This window comes from Myzus persicae, unplaced genomic scaffold (assembly GCF_001856785.1).
Source record: "Myzus persicae strain clone G006 unplaced genomic scaffold, MPER_G0061.0, whole genome shotgun sequence".
Classification (NCBI taxonomy): domain Eukaryota; kingdom Metazoa; phylum Arthropoda; class Insecta; order Hemiptera; family Aphididae; genus Myzus; species Myzus persicae.
The window spans coordinates 352,869-375,550 of NW_019103967.1; the positions used below are offsets into that span (position 1 = coordinate 352,869).

At 31.1% G+C, this 22,682-nt stretch overlaps 1 protein-coding gene across 2 annotated transcripts in view; it reads left to right on the forward strand.

Moving 5' to 3' along the window:
- Positions 1-22,682, forward strand: part of LOC111037014 (dorsal-ventral patterning protein Sog) — a 26,880-nt gene continuing 4,198 nt past the window's right edge. Inside the window, exons 1-6 of one of the 2 annotated variants that reach the window (XR_002604838.1) lie at positions 1-703; positions 13,750-13,853; positions 16,615-16,747; positions 19,891-19,938; positions 21,375-21,601; positions 21,667-21,821. Coding sequence is in view for 1 of the 2 variants with exons in the window: in XM_022319362.1 (XP_022175054.1) it covers positions 568-703; positions 13,750-13,853; positions 16,615-16,747; positions 19,891-19,938; positions 21,375-21,601; positions 21,667-21,821 (803 nt within the window). In the remaining variant the exon portion in view is untranslated. The remainder of the gene's footprint in view (positions 704-13,749; positions 13,854-16,614; positions 16,748-19,890; positions 19,939-21,374; positions 21,602-21,666; positions 21,822-22,682) is intronic. The other variant, XM_022319362.1, reaches the window with a different exon arrangement.

Sequence of the window (22,682 nt, forward strand, 5' to 3'; positions counted from 1 at the left end):
CGCCGTACCACTGCTGTAGTCGTATATTATGGTATAGTACGTGTGTTGCGCTACGGCGACTGTCGGCACTCGGCAGTGTGCTATCCGTACGCGTTCGCTTCGCACGTGTTCCGAAGTGTTGCGTTTTCGCCGCCGTCAGACTCCCGTCGCCGCGGTCCGAGTTTCCGCGCGCGCGGTCGCGTGTTCATAATATTAATACTATTGATTACTATTATTTTTATTTATTATTTTTACCGAATATTTTTCAAACACCCGTAACCTTCTGTCACTATTTTATATCGACCGTAAATTATTTACGAAAGGTTTACCGGCGGTTACGCGTGTGAAATAACAATAACAATATTATGTTTTTATCCGCCCCCGACGACGCGACGTGCGTCCCAGACCGTACGGCCGATAGCACGTAGTTTTGTTGAGCGGTAAAACCGATTGGAATAATTTTAAAAAAATTTGGTCGTTCCGGTGTTATCATAGACGCGACTACAGCTGCATACGGAAGTACCTGCTGCACACCTCGCTGTCCACAGCTTTGAGCTTCCGAGAGTCGTTCCCTCACGTACCTCTGTGATGGCCGTCCACAAGTGCACCGCCGCCGTGTTGTGCGTTCTAGCGACAACTTTGGCGACCGCCACGCTAGCAGCCCGGAAACAATCGCCTCTGCTCGAAGACAACGCCTTAACCAAGAAACCGTACAGGGTGACAGGTACTACCTCAGCTCTCTCTCTCTCTCTCTCTCTCTCTCTCTCTGTGTCCCCCAATTCACCCACACAAAATATATGGATATATGATATTATATTGTATATTTGTATCACACGCAACAATAATAATATCAAAATAAATTATTATTATTATATTATGTACGTTGTGCTGTGTTACGCATGTAACGTATTACAGGAATACTCGCGTTCTCTTTCCCGCCTTTTACTTTTTAATTCGACACGCGCCGCTGCCGGCCGATAAAAGAGCCGGTCGTTGTTTTCGTAAACCGATTTTTGGCATTTTTACAAATATGCGCCTCCCTCGCCGTCCCCGGGGCTATCGCAATTTATTCGTTCCGATTTTATTTTTAGCGTTTATTATCAGCGAGAGTATCTCATCGGTTCACTATATATGTGTATAACGCGTACAATATTATTATTAAGTTTATATTCGTACACCCGTGAACTACATATTTTACCGATAAATTATATTCGTACGATGTTATAAAAACAATACTTGTCTGTTTACCTCTATTTGCGTCTTATCTACATGCACGTCCTCGGCGGATCGGCCCTCGATGCAGCATTACAACCGCGACGTTTGTCGTTATTATATACATATATTATGTACATATATATATCTATATATATATTTATAGGTGTTTTCTCTCTAAATGCATTTCGTGCCCACACGGTGCATTGTATTCGACGCGATGTTATCCTCGACTCTCGAGTCGCACGTGTGCACACGTCCATAACCCGCGCTCTCCAGAATCTTTATATTATTATATTCTGTATGCCTTACGTACACACCACCTAATACTTATACAATTATACCTTTGTGTAAGTGTTGATCTGCGTAGTCTTTTATTGGAATCGTGAGAATTAAGGATTTCTTAAAACGGCTATGAACGTTTAAACGCGTTATATTTTATTTTCAACTATTATTTTTGTTATCTGTAGAAAATTATAACGTTTCACATGAACGATTTGCGTAGCTTTTTTACCTACGCGTCACGGCGTCGGCTAGAAATGTATACGAACGTACCTGTGTCGTATAGTGAAATATTTTATCCGGACCACGAAAGAGCACGTGATGGTGCAGTTGGTAGATTAGGACTTCAAAAAACACAAAAATTAAAAATAATTGGGTTTAATATAATATTATATTATATAACGTTATTTCAAAATTAAAACCTTATAGATAATATAATATTTTAAAAAAAATTTGACATATTATGAATGGTTTCTATATATTTTGAATATTTTTCAAATTTAAAAATAAAATATTTGATATTGTTTTTTGGGACTAGTAGAATAGATTGATTATTTTATAAAATTTCAATCTCTTATTTAGATCAGAACTAATATTATTTTATATTTTGGTAGTCCAGTATTAATATTTATCAGCGCTACATCTTTAAGTACATATGTTGTATGGTCCATTCCACAGGATCCTAGAACTAGGGTAGCGTGTAGTTAATTGAAAAAACTGAGATAAATAAGTTTATTTTGTACACCTAACGTGTGAAATTTGGCAACTAAATATAAAGTTTAAACCATATTCTGTAACTAAAGTTGTATGAAAATATAGAAATTTCATTACACAAAAATGTTAACAAGATTTGTAAATTTCAAGGTTTAACTGTACGTACCAAAAGTTTACATGGATAAAATAAATTTATCTTAACTATAACGATACAAATTAATTTAGAAAATATTCAAATGTTTCAATTTTACAAATTGTTTTATATACGTTCAATACATAATTGCAGAATTGGTAGTCATTTAAAACTTCGCAATTAAAATGAAATTCTGCTTGGTTTATGCCTAGTTCATATTATTATTTCCTATTGGCTATTTTATTTTTTAGATGATACAAGAAAGAAATCGGAGAATTATACTATACTTATTTCTATATTATAAAGGTGATAATCCATAATAGTGACTATAAAGTTGTTTATATTACACAGCATTATTGCCACTGGTGGAAATCCATTACAATATCAGGGGGGAGGGCTAACATTTTTAACATCAGTGTGAGCGGAGCTTTGATGCCTCACAACTAAAAAACTGTGTACTTTAATCGCGCCAAACCCCCTTAGCCCCCCTGCAATTTGCGTCTATGATTATAGCAGTACAAAAAGTTAAAAAGCAGCAGCAGTTAAAAGTTGTAACTTTTAATTTTAATAAAACAGTGCGTTTTGCTTACCAACATAATCAAACAATTTTCACAATGTTTACTATATAATTATGAATAATAATTACATTTAAATTATAAATATTTTAATTCATATGAGCAAATAAACAATAATTTTAATAATTTTATTGATATCAATCAAAAAATATTAAAAAGTTTGAAAAAAATAAAAAGTACCAACTTTCAAGCCATGGAATAAAATCTTTACAGTAAAACGTATGTAATTTTAAATTTGTCGAAATAAATATTTCTCTTATTTTAGAGCCAAAACGATTGCAAACTAATTATTAGGTACCTAGGTAAATAACATTTTAAATAATTTAAATCGAACGTGTAGTGAACACTAAACAGTCAAGTTAGCAACTTTTCTCCACCAATATTCATCCAAACATAATAAACCGCTCTGGCTTGCACTACTTACTACTTATATAGTTTATGATCATTTACATATTAATGTATATATATATATATATGCATTTACCTTACATACATACACATATAAATACATATAAAATATATAAGGACACACCGTAGTCTCGTAAAACTGCCAAGTAATCACACAATAATACACATCCATCGTGCATTGGGCGTCTAGACATGGCCAACGACTTCGATACGCACTTTGCACCTACAACATATATTTCACAAGGTGTCCCACAGTATGTTCCGAACGATTTGGCGCACATTCCAAATAAATACTCGACTGAGACGACTTTAATTGTATACTTGTGTAGTTGTGTGTGCTGTATAGAACAGTGGCGTCGGCGTGTTTAGGAATTTTTCATGGGGGATTTACATAATTTTTCCAACTCAAAGCTATGAGTTACATTTGTGTTCATTTTTTATAATCCCGTATAAAACCAAATTAACATCGTTTTGTGCCGGCCAATAATTGGAGAGGGGCTGGTCCGGGCCCCTTCCGTAAATCTGCCACTAAAACTGAATCATACAATTGAAACTTTTATAATATTAGCTCTTCATAACTAATAATGGTCGTATACTCGTATTTGTAATCCATTCGGTACCAATAGTATACATGATTCTCTGCAGCGTAAATATTAAATAGAATGGATTAAGTATTTATTTCAACGGAAAAATTCACATCAAATCAACTCACAACCAATGCATTTTGAGCCACTACTTAATGATAAGTAGTAATTACTATTAATCTTGGTTAACTTATTTGCGTCTGTCTAGTGTTTTTAAAGGCTTAGTAGTGGAATAATAACATAATAGGCTGAAAACATACGATGTAAAATCATAACAATTATTATTGTTGTTCTAGCACCGAAAAATTGTTTAAGTATCTATTACAGTTACTTACCTACTGAGAGTTTTATAACTCGTGACTTTGCTCAATGATTTAGATCCAACAATAGTTACGATATCGATACTGATATGATGAACTATACTATGTACTATATACAAGCGGATTAGGAAGGGCTTTTATTCGGAGATGCAATACAATTACAACAACATAATATTGTGTTTACATAATATCATTGTGTTTATCATTCTGTCACATAACCCAGACTGTCATAACGAGCGCTAAAAAATAAAAACGCAACAATTATATGTAATACTTTTATCACATTATTATGTAAAAACAAAAGCTCTCTCGGGCTGGAATTTCCAAGGGAATCATCATTATTCCCTTCCACCACCAGTCACCACCGCTGGTACCAGTACACGCTGCGAAATATATACGTCAGTACGTCACAATATTTTTCTTCATTCATAGATGATACATTGAGGTATTAAACGTCTTTTTGAACCATTGAACGGTGTACAAGCAAAACGCCGCTGGCCGGTACCTTCCGGATGACCTGCGACCGTCTGCCTTACTATATAGTGAGTTTTCGTTTTTGTCAATGGCATCGCTTAAACTTCATTACGTCAATGGTCGTCATATTATAATGCAATGCCAAAATCTCACGCATGCACATACGCGAGCAAAGATTGTCTTTTTTTATTATTATGATGATAATTTAAAGTTCACTGAGCCGTATATAATTGTCAAATCATAATAATACACTATTCGCTTGTATGTGGAGGTATAAAATAATATGTGAGGCAAAAAAAATCCGGACATACATAACCAATTATTATAACAACAATATTGTTATTATAATGTACGACACGCCGTTTAAGGTTTAAATATATGATACCATTTAAATATTAGGTGCTATTTTTTCCCACTTGATTTGACCGAATGTTTTAATTCTTAATGATATAAATACATATATAATGTTATAATATGTAGTGCATGCGTGTGTGTATAACCGGTCATACCAAATAAGAAATGAACGAAGACGCTGTTGCGTGCATAAAAACGGCGGGTAAACGTCGTCGTCGCCGCCGCCTTCGTCGTTTTCCAGTCACCGGCCGGCGCCAATCTGTTTCACGTCATTGCCAGGCTGGTGGCGGCACACACTACATACAGGCATTCAGTACACACACACACACACACACACACACACACACACACACACACACACACACACACACACGTTGAACAATGAGAACGCCAACGATAATAATCATTTGTATAAATACACCCATCGTCGTCGGGATGAAAGAATAAAAATAAAGACATTAACCTTTTAAAAAAGGTACAACTAGAATTTTTTTTCTATTTTCCCTAATAAAAATTCTCACAAAACCTGCAAAGGACCGCATGGTAATTAAAAATGTACAAGACAGTGAAACAAAAAGTATAATACGGGTCTAAATTATAAAATATACAAACGCATGTAGTAGGCCGCGATAAAATATCATTTTTTTAATACCGATAATGTCCTACAAATAATATTATATTTTTACAGCTTGTAATTTGTTATCATTATCAACAAAAATACCTTATCCGTACTAAACATCAAAAGTGATCTGAACTCCGCCTTCAATTATGATAGTACAATTCACTAGAATTTTCCGAGTTACAATCCATAAACAAATTTTAAATTATTTCATTTTCATTTTTCAACTTATAGTTAAAGACCTAACGTTATACAGCATAAGTTAATTTTATCATAAAAATGATTTTTCAAAACCAATAGGTGCTTTTTTTGTTGTACCTATACAAATTGTATCATATACGATTAGGTGGTTTTTGTATTGTCCATAGACGGCAAATTTCGATGCATTGTTCGTATGCAAACTGTTAATCGCCGCATCATATTATATGAAATTTCGATGATAATAGCATACCTGCCCATAAATTATATTCTTCGCTTTTGTGTGCTGTCGCCTGTTGGCCAGCGGACGAAATCAATGTTCGCATTATTATATATATTATTGTACATTATATACAAACGATTAACCGCCGCGGTTACCCCAGCTGACGTATTTCGCGTATCTAAGCTATTATTAAAATATAACATGGTATGTTATTTACCCGTAGATTGTCCCTAGTTATTATTCTAGACTCTAGAGTTGGTTAATGTTGGGGTTGGTCATTATTGAAAACAGTACACGTGGAGACGCGGTACAACTCATGTGCATTGTGTACCTATATTATATATTCTACACACGGATGATATTATATTGTATAGAGTAATAGACTAAAACAATATAATACTCAGCTGGCGAATAGTTTGCACCGGTTGAATCAACCAACCTATACAATACAACTGGATCAATTTTAGAAACCAGTTTTTTGTTAAAAATATCGAAATATTGCTCAATTAGACATTAATTGGTAAGCGCAAAATGTATAAATATTTTCATTTTGAACCATCAAAGGGCAGTTGAGGACACAAGGGGGTCCCCCTACTCGCTCCCGTACCCCACTCACCAAATGTCATGAAAAAAAAATTAAACTGTTATATTATTTAATGTTATGTCAAAAAATGATAAAAAATGTATTTTATTTTTTGTTTTCATGTACATTAAATAATAATAATTACACTGTTTAGCGGACGGTTCTATTTATAATTCGGTAATTTCTAATCTCGCCGACAGCGGAGTGCGGACTGACGAGTATCGTAATCACTCGAATTTATATACCTACCGTTATAAATGTTTTCATTCACTATTATTTTATTCTGTGCAACTACCAGGCCCGAATTTAGAAGAGGCACTGGCCACTAGGTACAACTGCCTCGGAGCCAGTATTTTGGGGGCACCAAAATTTTGTAGTTGCAATTTTGTTCACCTGTGAATTATTAAAACTTTTAAAGTTGAAATTATTTTAATAATGGTATTATAAAATAAAATATAATATATAATGTATTCTGCGGTTCGACATTTAAACAACTAAATACTAATGTATTAAAAGCTATACACGAACTAGAATTATTAATACAATAATAATTTAGGTTCCTTAATCCTTCTTTTAACAAATTTGTTGTGATTCTATTGACGTATTATGTTATCGCGTGCCTACACCTAAAGTACAATAATTATTATTATAGTCAACAAACTCGAACCACAGCATTTGTGAATAATGTCATGATTGATTACATGATTAATATTATTTCTTTTACTACTAGGCGCTGTTTATTATTTATTATTGTTTGTTTTATATTATTTTAATTATGACTGGCAAAAAAAGCGGATATTATAATGTGAAGGAAACAAATATTCTTTTCCTTGCTCAAAATCAAAAAGGTCATGCGGATATACTTTCCATATTTCCTGTTGGTAAGCCGTAAGCTCTTTACAAAGAACTAATTTCTTTTCGCAAAATGTCTAAATGTGGCACCGGCAACTACATGAAGACTGCTATTACCTACCTCGTTTTTTTAAATTTTTAGTTGAAAGTACTTATAGAATTGTTGAATTTTACATATTATATAATATTATGTCCACAATATAAAATGCCCCCCTAATAATTACTCTGGGATCTGGATCCTCCCCGCGTCTGTCAAAGGGTGAAATCGTATTGCTTGCAGGCCATATGTATATTTTAATTTTAAGTTAGACACACAAATATGAAATAATTGTTAAAATTCAAATACATTTGTAATAATTACACAGATTTACAAAACAAATTATTTTTAAAAGCTGTTCTGTTTCCAATCACTGATCTTATTAGTCTGTTATTATATATGACTGAACTATTTTCGAGTTCAAGACATCAGAATACTGCGGATATATGCGGAGTAAACTTCTATCCGCGGACTTAAAAGTCTATGCTTCTATCACTTAACTGTTAAGTCTTAACCTATTGTCCTATTATTTTTCCATAATAATGTAGGTTGTACAAGATTCGGTATTCTCTCTAGTCTTATGTTTTTATAGTTATTGTACGAATCGTACGTTATCAAAATGCACATAATATGTGTCGCAAACTTATAAATTAACCGGTAGTAATATATTTGATATTTATATGTACATGTCATGTATAACTTTAAGGATAGTACTAAAAATGGTCAAACTACACGATTATTAATACCATGTCAGAGCCGGTGTTTTATTTTCGCCATCATTGGGTGAATGAGATTTAAAAATGTATCTATATTTATATGTTATATCCTATTATGTCTAAATCATCTAACATACTAATTAAATCTCCATTCATATTCTCTATATGTTTTGGGTTTTTTTTGGCGCCAAAAATATAAGACGGCTTACGAGGGTGAAATCCACGGGAATCATGGTGACGCGTTTTGTCGGGCTGAAACTAATGATCCTGCAGACACATTTTGCTTACATTTCTCCACACATTATGCATTATAAATATTAAATTATTATATTATAATACGACCTCTCGGACGGTAATGCGTAAACAGTAAAGATAGGTTTCCCTACCGGAGTTTCGATGGATTGCACATTAGCACGACACTATATAGGTAGGTACATATAGTATAAATAACATATATCTTCCACGCAGTTATCACTCATGGGTTCGAAAATCGATGTGATCGAGTATCAGAAGGTTAAGACCATCTTTAAAAAACGTCAACGATGACGAGAGTTGGTATAGAGGCGTGCTCGCGGGAATTTTGAATGACGGGGTCAACTTTTTTTATATTTTATAATCAATAAACATATTACATTGACAATTAAAATTAAAAATATATATAAGTAGTAAATATATATATAGTTTTCAAGTGAACATGAGGGAATTGACCCCTCCCCCACTCCTGAGCACGCCCCTGAGAGTAGGTACAACACCCATAAAAATGTAATGGTCATGCTCACTACTGTGAGACCACGCCAGCCTAGAAACTCACCAGATTTTTCCAATAAATGTTTCAGCGAAGGGTTTACATTTTTTTCTAAACGTGTCCAACACTCCGGCTGCGAGTTGCATATAGTGAGGCAGTGAAATACTATGAACCCGTGTCCCGTGGTACTTCGTGTGCCGGCAACCGCGGTAACTCAGCCGTGCAACAGTTGTTTATATCATTGTATAGTCCATACGCTCGGTATATTGCATAGGTACTCTTGTCAAGCGAGTAGCGGCTGACCACGTGATGTTTTACATTGGTGATTGGTCATCACTCATCACGATGACTTTTCATAATGACATTATGTAATAATTCAATCTGAAATAATTTTAAAAAGCAGTTGGTTCATTTAGCATTATTATTATTATTTATAATTGAGAATATAATTAGTGACGTACCTATACCTACTGTCTCGTAGGTATGATGTGATTAAATAAATACGTGGAAAACAGGATTAAATAAAACGTATATAATGTGATTGATTTATGACAATCTCAACACGTGAAAATATCGTGAAACGATATTGAACAAAATGTAGTAAATGTAATTAAAGTTAAAGCGGGGGGGGGGCCTAATAAATCGAATCTAAGGCGCCACCATATTATGCGTTCGTATGCTGCACCCACATTTTTTTTAGCCTAATCTATTCGGCTGGACCAAAACATTATACTGTTCACATATTGTATGATTTAATACTTAATAAATATTTATTGAAAAATAATAATTAGTAATATTAATTGTATTCGATCGAAAGGAATATTCCGAAACAATTGTTTGTAGTTTATTTTATTATCATAATAATTTAATTTTAAAATTCAAACTTATATTGTTGCGTTTTTGCCTGTTAAGTTATCTGTACATTGTTGTGTACTGTGGACGTTTGCAGAAAACCTGCTGTTGTAATAATTAACAACATTCTAAAAATACTAAATAGATAAAAATTCAATTACTGTTTTACCATTAGATAATAGAATAATAATTATTAAAAGTTCTAGTAAGTATGAGCTTATAAAATCATTCCTGAATATCGGTTAAAAATATTTATCTGGTGAGTAATTAAACAAATGCCGTTGATAACAAATTTGGGTCAATTAAAATGCACTTAATGATTTGTATGCGAGTAGAGTTTGCGCAAGCCTGTGCAAAACGCATAGTGTTTTAGCTTACCCGTTTCCGAACAAACAAATGGCGACACTTCCGAACATTGTTTGATGTATCATTTTAGAAGTTTTGAACGAACTTTATCATTGAAACAATTTTAATAGTTTCATAAGTGTTCAGGATATAGAGTAACATATTTTTTCCAGGGCCAATGCCCGATTCCAATAAAATATCCAGTAGATATTGACTAGATACGGGCATGGTTAAATCTGTTTATTTGTATGTATGTGCCGTGCGGAAATGAGCCTTAAGAATAACTTGATTAATTACAAATTTTAAAATTATGTACTATTGCTAAAGAATACACATCGTTTTATCCTAATAATATTTATGATTGACGAGGTTCTACACTATAATGGGATTACGTCATTACGACTATTATTTGACTTATTTCTATAATACAATTCTATCATTCTTAATGATGATTTAATAATAATTTATGCGTACGATCTCCCAACAAACAAAACCGAGGCGACGAATTTCAAAATAAAACTTATTAAATTTAATTAATTGAAATAATTGTTTTTTCTTTTGTATAGTTTTTAAAAATAAAAGTATTATGATTACTTTCGGATTTTATATTTGTCAAAAATAGTAAAATATTTTATATTTAAATAAATAATAAGTATATTTGTACAAAGTGTATTATACATTTATACCTAAATAATAGTCAATATAAATTTCACGTGTTTTGATAATATTTCATATAGCTATCCGTTTCTTGAGTTATGTCTTGTACATAATAGTTGTGTATTAAATATTAATTTGACGCCCATATTATGATATAATGCACACTACCTATAGTACACTACACAGTAAAGCCACTGTTTCAATTAACTTTCAAGGATTGTGGGTGGTTTTCTGTTTTTTAGAACTGTAATTAGTCGAAAATCAATTAAGTCTTAGCACATTACCTTTTAGGTAGTATTAGTACTATACGATTGTAGCAGTTGATAGTACCACTGTATCTTCAATAAAAACATAATATCACTCTACTTATAATTCTGGTTATATATTAAAATGTATGTTAATGTAAGTACTTATATGTATAGTCGTAGGTAGTGGGTGGATGGCTGTTAATAGTTTTTTCCTTGCTTCACCAAATGCTGTATATGATTCAGTGCCACTGTGTATTAAATAAATTAAAATAAATAGTATTAGGTAATGCTCATGTATATTTATACTTAATAATACTTCTTCATAATTCTATAAATCTTCAGGTATATTTAACTTAGGTATACACATCGTATTCTAACAACAAAAGAGTTGAATTATTACTAACCTAAACGATTCGTGTGCAGGATAGATGTAGCAATACTAATATAACAGACAACAGTGTAACATAAACTATGCCACCATGGTACGTTTTTGATGTACATGTAATATAAATTTATTTTTTTATTGATCTCTTTTACAACTTCAGTAGCAGATGCCATTAGTATAATACATAATTTATTACTCGCTACGAACGCCACACAATAGATTGCAAGTTATATTGATGTAATAAATTATGTTTTTAATTAACAAAGGTAGTTGGGTTTAATTATTAATACTCTGTACAAAAGTAGGCATAACTGAATTTAAAAAAAAAGATTTTAACTAAGGAGAAAAAAGTCATCGAATCATGGTATGGGTAAAGCCGTGGCGATGAAATAGTTTGTGCTTCTCTTTGTCCAGGCTGCAAGGCCAGGGGCGTATTTATAGGGGTGGTTAAAGGGTCTGCCTCAATATCTGGGAAAATTGATATTGGTACAACAATACCTTTTTTCATTATTATACTATTGTCGGTTACCATCATTGTTTTCTAAGAAAAAATGGACTAAAAGTTTACCCAATAAATTATAATGACATATACCTCTTATTCAGTAACGAACTATGAGTATACCTACTATTTATTTTTGAACAAATAAATTCAAAATATTTTTAAAACATTTAACTTACACAATTACGATATAAGATATCAATAAATGGGATCAAGAAGCTAAGAAATCTAAGCAAATAGAAGTCATAGAATTATTCATTCGTGATATTTAGTTAGATTAATTATGCATTAGAAAATGTTTATAAAACTTAAGCTATATTTCATTAGTGTATATTATGTTATATTATGTTATAATATATTGTATATATTATACCATGTAGATTATGGGTAGTATATTTATATATACATTATACATACTATTATACTATATTATATAGCCGTGAATCGATTAATCTCTATAATTCTATAACATTTCAATTTATAATCAAACCATGTTATTTTCTTATGTTTAAAAATAAACAGCTTCTAACTATATGATCACCTAAACTTGAAATGTGTCACTTGTCCGATTATGTGAGTTATGATATATCAATTTTTGAAACAAACACATTTAGTTCAATAAAACTAAATTGAAAAGTACTAGTTTCACACATTTAATTTCATTTTCGGTATGGCTATACAGACTAGGTAGGTCGTAGGTACATATTAAAATGTATAAAACATATTACAATGTAGTTACACATAAAGAGAATAAATATATTATACTTATATCGAGGAAATAGTTAATTATGAAACAGCTAAAATGATAGATGACAGACAAATACCTAGTCACTACTTTCATGAAACCATACTTATATTTTGTTTAACAATACAATTTAAAATTCGTAATGGAAATTTGTTTTTATTTACAATTTACGGAATTTCAGTAGGTACACGATTATTTATATGTAAATCTTAATTATAAGTGGATACAATTTTCATCGAAATTCATTAGTCTTATTTTTACCACCTATATGGCTATTCATCATGAATCCTCTTTCTTTGAATATAAATGATAAATAATAGATATACCAACAGATACAATATTGATCATCGAGAGTTTGCAAGAGTCTAATAAAATGTACTTATATATAGGTATATGCAAGGTCATCAATCATCGTATAGGAACTTATATTTTTTCTAATAATACCTATGATCGGTCGTATATCTAACATTCTGAATATAAGTAATGTTATTTACCTATTTAGTTTCAAGTTTTTTTTAAATTTTAAATATTTAATTTGATGGGGGCTTTATAATTTTATTAACAATCGCACAATAATTTTCTTATTTTGCTGTACAAATAGGTGGGCGCTACCAAGGTCCATGTTTCAAAAAGTTACCGCTAAATCGTGGTAGTCCTCCTAGCCACACATAAAACATATAATGCTATTATAATATTATGTATTGAAAATGTAACATACAAACAAACAAAAAATGTATTACAGTACAATTTAAGTAAATATCGCTGATAATCAAACCAAAGTAGACACTATAGCTCGACAGCAGTCGAGTATTAACGATACATATATATATAGGTGTATAATATTCAATGATAATTATGATCAAAACTCAACTTCATGTTTGTTCATATGATATATACCCGAAACCAAAATATATTTGCAATTGAAATTAATACCCTATATTGCTTTATTCTATAGAATTGCTATTTTACAATTTGATTTTGTCAACATTTTTTTTAAAAATAATTTTCAGAATGCCAGTTTGGCAAACAACTCAAAGAAATCGGGTCCATTTGGTTCGCGGACTTGGGGCCACCTTTCGGTGTCATGTACTGTATAAAATGCGAATGCGTACAGGTAAGTGCGACACTTACAGATACAATAATAATAATAATAATAATAATAATAATAACAACATCAACAACGCGTGTATTTGTGTATATAGTATATAATATAATGTCACCGGAATAAATCTCTGTACATGAAAATAATCACGTTTTCGTATACACCTATACCTACCGACTTTTTTTTTTTTTTTTGTTACTCCGAGGTATTTATTATTATTATCGTCCTCATTACATTATGAAAAAAATACCTTTATACAGTGTACGTGTCGCGTTTATAATAATGTACCGGTGCGGTGCAGAATACATAATGTACATACCTACCTATATCATGTACATTATAAGGTTCCTACACGTATATTAATGTATTATACACATAGTGATTATAATATTGTGTAGCGGCGTCATCGTAGTCGCCGCGTTTGTGTGTGTGTGTGTGTGCGCATATTGTGTAAATTATAAATTATAATTTATAATAATATTATTAGTATTACTATTATTATATTGTTTTCGCCAGCGAGTGTGGAGGAATGAGGTTGTGTGGGCCTAAGGGCGGGCCCGGCGCATAATATTATGTATTTCGGAAAAAGGCGGCGACAGACACTTTTCGGGATGTCCGACGGACCGCTTGGCCAACATTATTCTAATTATGCGTGATTATCGCGTGATCCGGTCGCGTCTGCCGCCGTCGTCGTTCAATTATTATTGTGTGTCGCGCGCGCGCGCGTCTCCAAACAATCGATGAGATCGGATTCACGCATTCCATCGTCGCGCGACGGAGGAGAACAATCGATCGACGCCGCCGCCGATATAGAAAGCCGATGTTCGTGAATAACGACGGCGACGATCTATGTATGAAAAAAAAAAAGAAGAAAATACACACACACACACACACACACACACACACACACACACACACACACACATTGCACACGCTCGCGCATTATTACACGCGTCGTCGTGACTGTCATCGCGCGCGCATAAAATATATTTACGGTAAAAAATACGATGCGGACGGAGGGAGAGAGCAGAAAAAAAAAAAAAAATCCGTTAAAAACTCCACACAAGAAGAACCGCCGAGGTGTGGGTACGCAATAATAATGCATAACACATCGTATAGATATAGATCCCATCCTATAATATATATAGGCACGCAAGACTGCTACGGCGGACGTGTGCTTGCGGATAAACGCTCATAGGTACCTGCACCAAGCGCGACGAAGACTCGTCCGCGTTTTATAAAGTCATCGATTTCGGTTAATTTCGTCGGCTCGAGCATCACGTGTACAGGTCAATACAGGTAGCTGCTAGGTAGGTGGTGCCAGCTATTATACGTGTTTGTATGCATATGTAATACAAGCCCTACGAAGGTACCTATACTATATTATAGGAACGATCGACAACCGTTACGATATAATAATTTCGCTAATTTAAAAAAGAAGCTCATGACGCGCACATGCGCTGCATACTTTATAATATGTTCGAGTAATTATATACATATATATATATATATATATATAATATGTTCGAGTAATTATATACATATATATATATATATACATGAGTTCATATTTATTTATTTATGCGCGGTTAAGACTATCATCAGATCGCGTACCTACGTTTTAATAGATGTTTACAATTATCTGGCATTACCTACGCGATATTATGCCAGAAACTCGTGTTTCTATTACTACCCGATTTACATTCAGGTTTAGTTGGTATGAGTACCTACTAAATACTAAGTAATATTCAATAGGTACGAGTACACAAAATACATAGGTATACATTTAAAACGATAGAATGTTATACTATGCTATATATTATACTATAACAAAAAAAAAACATACAATTATTATAATATAATAATATATAAAATATTATTTTTGGTTTTATTGCTTTTGTTCTGCATCGAGTACCACATTTGCAATTCATATCCTCTTTAAGTTTTCAAATTATTGGTAAATAACAATAGAATATAATAGTAATATACACTTACCTATATAGTTGATACTAGATAAACAGTATCCACTATCCTGTACCTATACATAAACTGTATTTACTTATTCAGCATTAAGTCGTTGTTACTAGACATCGCTATGACTTTAAAATATCAACTTCTTGATTTCCAAGTTTTCAACTAATACAGTTTTGATTTGTTGGTGTGTCTTAATTATAATTTATAATTAATTAATCTATAATAGTACCTATATATATACTATACTATTCAAAATTATATAATATATTATCGTTACTATTCCATGGTTAATATGTATTTTGAAAACGCATCTGCATGACTGTATGTAATTATTGGCAAAATAACAATAATTGCAAAATTGCAAAATTACCTTCGAATACGTCTAATTTCAAATATATTAAAATTATTATTCCATACCGAGTGTATGCACCACGATATGACTTTTATACATATTTATATGTTATAAATATACATCCTAAACCTTAATATGAAATTTTTTTGGGGAAATCGTATGATTGTTGGCGGTGCCAGTATAGATGATAGGTACAAAGAAAAATCAAAAATGTTATAATTTATATTCTAAATAATATAGAAATATAAAGTCATAGTACCTATAGTTGCTATACTACTTTATACTACTTTATAATATATATTATGTTATATGTAGAGATCCGAATTCCGAATAATATTGTGTGCATAATATTATACTATGCATTATATATACATAAAAACTACATCCTATAATTATATCAATAAATTATGAAACCCGTAATTATCTATTATTTTACACATTATTCAGGTTCAAAAGAAAAGAAGAATTATTGGCCGGGTGCAATGTCGGAACATAAAAAATGATTGCCCTAAACCCAATTGTGAAGAACCCATATTATTGCCAGGAAAATGTTGCAAATCATGCCCAGGAGAAGATGCCAGTAAGATATTTCGTTTATACTTAATTTCATAACATATTATATTATACGCATTTGAAATACTGTGGGCATTTGGTTCAACATTAAAAAAATTGTTAAGTACATATAGATCTAATGTTAACCTATTTTATATTGTTATATAAATCGTATAGCATAGACGACAGATAGTAAATTGTTTGTTCTACCTTTTACGTACAATTTAAAGTACTTAAGACATATTACACTTAAAAATTACTATAAATTTGATAATAATAATAATCACCATAAAACATAGTAAGACACATTACCTATATGATTAATGTCAATTTGCATGGATTTATTTTGTTTCAATCAGATTTTTTTAAGCATTTGTTTTGTTGTAATTCAACCAATTAGTACAAATATCAGATACTTGATTAAATTGAAACGGTAATAATCAATTAAAATGTTTAGGAATCTACATTTTTTCTCAACTGGTACTTGTACCTATTATACAAACATATGTGTTATATTTTAAAAATGTTTTTTGTTTCAAGACAATTATAAAATACATAAAAGTTTAATATTGCTATAAATTGTATTATAAAGTTATAGTTATCTGTAAAATGTTTTGAAATTAAATCGATTTCTTATAGTTTGAATTGTCAACGACAACATTCCAAGTACATTTCGTTCTGAATTCCAATATAAAATGTTGTTTATTGATAGTAATTTCTATTGTTAAATTATTTTTTAAGGAAGGGCTGCATACTTTATTGGTTCTGCTGTGCACAAACGTACAATTAGCATTGTTTGGCATGTAAACAGATAATGTGACATTTTTTTGTATCCATTTCGATTAAACCATTTCTTATGAATGACCTTCATGAATTAATAAATAAGAATAATAATATGACACAATAATGTGACAATTATGATTATAAATGTATAAAAAAAAATGCAACAATTCGAAAAACGTGTTCTGCATAATACTTACTATATTTACTAGTTTACTATTGCTGTGGACATTAGGTCATGGCTCATAATGCCATATTGGTAAAATGATAATAGCGGATTTCATTTGGTATTTTATAAAAACCTGGAAGTGTGTGTATATGTATAATATTAGTATTTATAAAAATGTAAAATATATAGTGTTATATCTGTATTGACTTAAGTCTTAGGCCTTAGGAATCATATACAGCCATACAATGTGACTGAAAAGTATCCCATATTATTTCTTTTGAGATGTAAAAAATGCATGGTTATCTTTTGTACTTTTGTTTTATTATTTCGTTTTTAAACAAAAATATTGTACATTCAAATAATTCAATTATTTTCGTAAATCATTCGTGTATTTGCAATGAACGAGTGAATATAAAAATACAATGTATTTGCTGCTATTATTAGTTATACTATAGTATACTGGCTATATTATATATTTAGATACTTATCGATCTATTATTGACTATAATTAGTCCATACAATAAATAATAATTATTAGAAGACCATGAAGGCATGAACCAAAAATAAAATGTATGAAATAATTTAAGTGAATTCGATGTAATATGATGGTGATTAGATCTGAAGAACTTAAATATTGATGAATATAATTCGTCTCCAAAGAAATGTTAGACAAATGTTTCGGTTAATTAATTGCATCGATCACATATTTACAAAATGCATTCCAATGTCATATAAATTTAATTTTAAAAGTAACCCCTTTAGGTACGACCTTACAATATGTTTTATTATTGAACCATCAAAATAGGTATATTTAAATAAATTAAGATTACGTAACTTCAATAAGTGACAATAATGTATCAACCCTTGAAAATATATAAGTGAGTTAGCTTAATTATTCTTATTTTGTATCTTAAATCATTATTCTAGGATCCATGCATAAGTAGTATGAGACATTTAAGAGGAAACTTAATTATTATGTATAAGATACATGACTAAACCTTCGTATTCAAGAAGGTAGTTAATTGTTTTTCATACATTTATTTTTACTACTCAATTCAAATTATTTATCGCTTTATGTAGGTACTCCAATAATATAATACCATTAACAAATGAATAATCTATTTAGGTATTAAGTAGCTTTTTATTAAGTTTTAATAATCAATTGCGTATTTACCTACTGAACATAATTTTAAAAAAAATTTTAAAGATGTTAATTTCGTATGTAAAGCATAAATTATATTTTAACTGTAGGTAAATCTAATGAATAGTTGAATAGCGTGTATACTATATGTACGTATTTAGGGGCACAATACAAATAAATAACAATACTCAAAGTATACCCAATGCCTATGTATAAAAAAGTTTGGCTCGAACACATTAAATCGAAATTTATCGCACAATAACTAATATTGCATTATCTAATTTTGATGAGGTTTTATTATTAAATAATATATTTAGGATATAGTATGAATAATTTTGGGATTATATTAATTGTTCATCATATAAGTGATACGATGTATTAACATTTATCAAGTTATGTGCAGATAGAAATAAGATATAAAATTCATTGACATATCAATGAGAATGGTTATTGGTTACTAACTGCAATACGTACGACTGTTTACTTTTGGTCGACGTTATTTGCGGCCTTTCGTAGTTTCATATTCCGAATTCTGATTTAGGTATAATAAAATAGTATAACATAATTCATATTTTGGGGGACCCGATTAATGTGTACATCATTACATAATGTCCGAATGTCGACAGTTTCCCTTATACACAATATTCTCGATACGCTATACTACCGCTATATACCTACTCTCTATGACGTTCCAAATGACGACGAAAATAGTCTGGCGTGCGCAAATACTTTGGCAATATAGATGGATAGACGGGCCGCCACCAAGGTTTAATACGGATTATATATACATGAATATAAAACTCTTATATACAATATCATTGAGTATATATTGTACAATATATACTCAATGATATTATGATATGTACAAATAGTATAGCTATATACTATATAGACCATAAAGTGTGTACTTATAAACATACGCTTTTATGCATTATATTAAATGTATGTCGAAACCACTGTAATATAATTTGGCTAAAATACATAATTAATTATGGGTGTCGTCACTCCTCAAATTTGAATCTTCTTATGTTTACTTACGCCATTCAAATATATAAAATAATGTATTTATTGTTGGTTTCAGAGGATTTTGTTCAAGATCCGCCAGATGAAGAAGAAAAGAGCATGAAACGTAAGTATTGTTCTATGACTTATACATATATATCTATATATATAATATGCATCTCATAGTTTATATATTACATTTTTCACTACGTTGCAATATATCTATGATGAAAACCAGTTGTTTGGATCGAATTTCGAGCAAAATAATAAATGCCTTATAATTATTGAAAATTATATTTCCGTTGATTAAAAATTAAAATATAAACCATGTTGGATAAATATAAATACATACCTACGATTACAATTTACGGATTAAGTAATTAGTATTTTAACCGCAAAAAGTTGGTACCTTTAGGTATACTCCCCACACACGGGCTATGGTCTCAGAATTACTAGGATAGAAAAATTAATATGATTATGTAATGTGTCATATATTTATATTCGGGGTTGGCTTGAATATACCAAAGTAGCAATTTAGGCTCATTAGCCTTAAAAAAACAATTAAACTAAATGGAGTGAATACTGCATAATATTATGCAGATTATTGAAAAGTCCAGATCGTCACATTTATGAACTTTTAGCATTCGTCTATATCTGAACATAATGATGTATGGTTATATTTTTTATTGTACATCATTAGTGAACGGGGTACTGAAAACTATAACATGATAGGGCCTAGGCAGGAATTCTTGCCCTCTGCTGTAACCAGGCCAACCCTGCTAGGTTACATGTTCCTATGTACAATAAACTTACTAAAAAATCAGGCTTTTAAAATTACGTTTACTGTAAACTGTGATTTAAGTATTCTATAAATAAGTATAATAATAGCTAACTATGATGATTGATCAACTCAGGTAAATCGAAATCAGTTATACTTTGTAGGTATTGGGTTTCAGTGGAAAAATTTAAAAGATGGTTTTAGTGAAAACAATAAATTTGTGTTTGACAATTCGCCTCATGGTTCAAACATGTCGGCATCACCACAGAATGTAATAATTCATGGAGTGTAAACGAGCACCTATGCCAACTGTCTGCCTCTGTAGTCTGCTATAGTATGCTTCCTAGATAATATATAGATAAAATATTTGAACGAACCATCAAAAGCATATTGAAAAACTACTAACGTATTTAACTGTCTAATAGAATAGTAATAAAACAACTAAACTTTAAGTATGCCAAATGCGATATAAATTCATAATTGCATATTTGTACAAAATAGGTACAAACACACGGAAATATTGAACGAATGAAAAATTATATAGATTCCTAGTTCCTGCAGTAAAATAATAACAATAATTTATAATACCCATAAGTGCAGATGTAGAACCATAAAACGTGAATAAAATATATACATTCAAATCAAACTAATATATTAAATTGTTAATTGTATTTTCGTTTAGATTATCATCCAACATGATATTAGACGCATATTTAGTTGGTTGAATACATTATGATAATCGCAAAATCCATAAATGTATATATTTTTATTTTTATTATTTATAGATTTTGCTGCTGTATTGACTGGTCAATCAATAAAATCAAGTAGTGACCTCCTCAGGAAGATGGATTTCCCACCGACGTCGTTGCAAGAAATGGGATTGGACTATGTTGCAACCGGACGTTTTACGTTTTACAGAAAACATTTATATTTTTCGTTTTATACCAACAAACATGACAGGCCTAGAATGGTGCAGTTCGTTGACACCAATGGCAACATAATTGAAGAAATTGTATGGTCTAAATAAATTGTGATCTGGTTAGATCGTAGAGAATAAATCGAACTATCTTATTTTAGGCATTGCTATCAAGCACCTCCTACCAGAACCTGACAGGCAAAATTTGCGGAGTCTGGCGACGAGTATCCAAAGACTACAAGCGTTTGCTACGCGAAGAAAAGATATCCGTATCACTTGTCTGGGACACGGCTATCATCAGTGGCTCTCTTTACAGGTAAGCTAAATAGGACACAATCACAATGTAATATACCTACCTACCTAATAGTTTTCCTCAACTCTGCATGACTACAAAGATATAGTCGATAAATAAATTAAGTATATTCCATATCATTAAATAGAGACTCATTTTTTATTTTTGCCTTATGCAGTTTATATACCTTACGTCTCATTTGCAGGAGTACCTATATCTAGATTTGTATATTATAATTTATAATACATTAATGTACTTATAAATATTATATACATTGTGCATGACAAATATAACATACTACAGTCTAAATCAATGGCGTATCCAGAATTTTTTTTTTTTTTGGGGGGGGGGGCTTAGAAAAAATGTACCTAACATTAAATTTTTTTTGAATTTTTTGTGTTTTTATTATAATCAATTAGAGTCTGAATACCAATGTGTATACAAATAGGACACAGGGACACAAGACAATGCGTTAAGTGTAGATTTGAGTATTCGACGTACGAGACAGTCATCATACGTTCAATTTTCGTAGGATAAGAATCCATATAATTTTAAATAGAACAATATTCTCATTTTTAATTTAAATCATATTTTATCCCAATTTTTTCGTCCAGAACATAAAATAATGTGGGTAGTATTATATTATACTATTGGGTGTACCTACTCGCGATTTGACCTATAATAAAAGTTTGTTTTTCGTCAAAAATATCCATCAATGTAGTTTCTAGTTTAGGTATATATATATATACACGTATAAATATTACAGACACGTATACAGCAGAAAAACGATTTTGGGGGAGAGGAGAAGTCATAAGAAAAAAATATTTATCGTCATGACGTTATCATAAAAGCACAGTAGGTATATGACATCGACGTTTAAAAGAA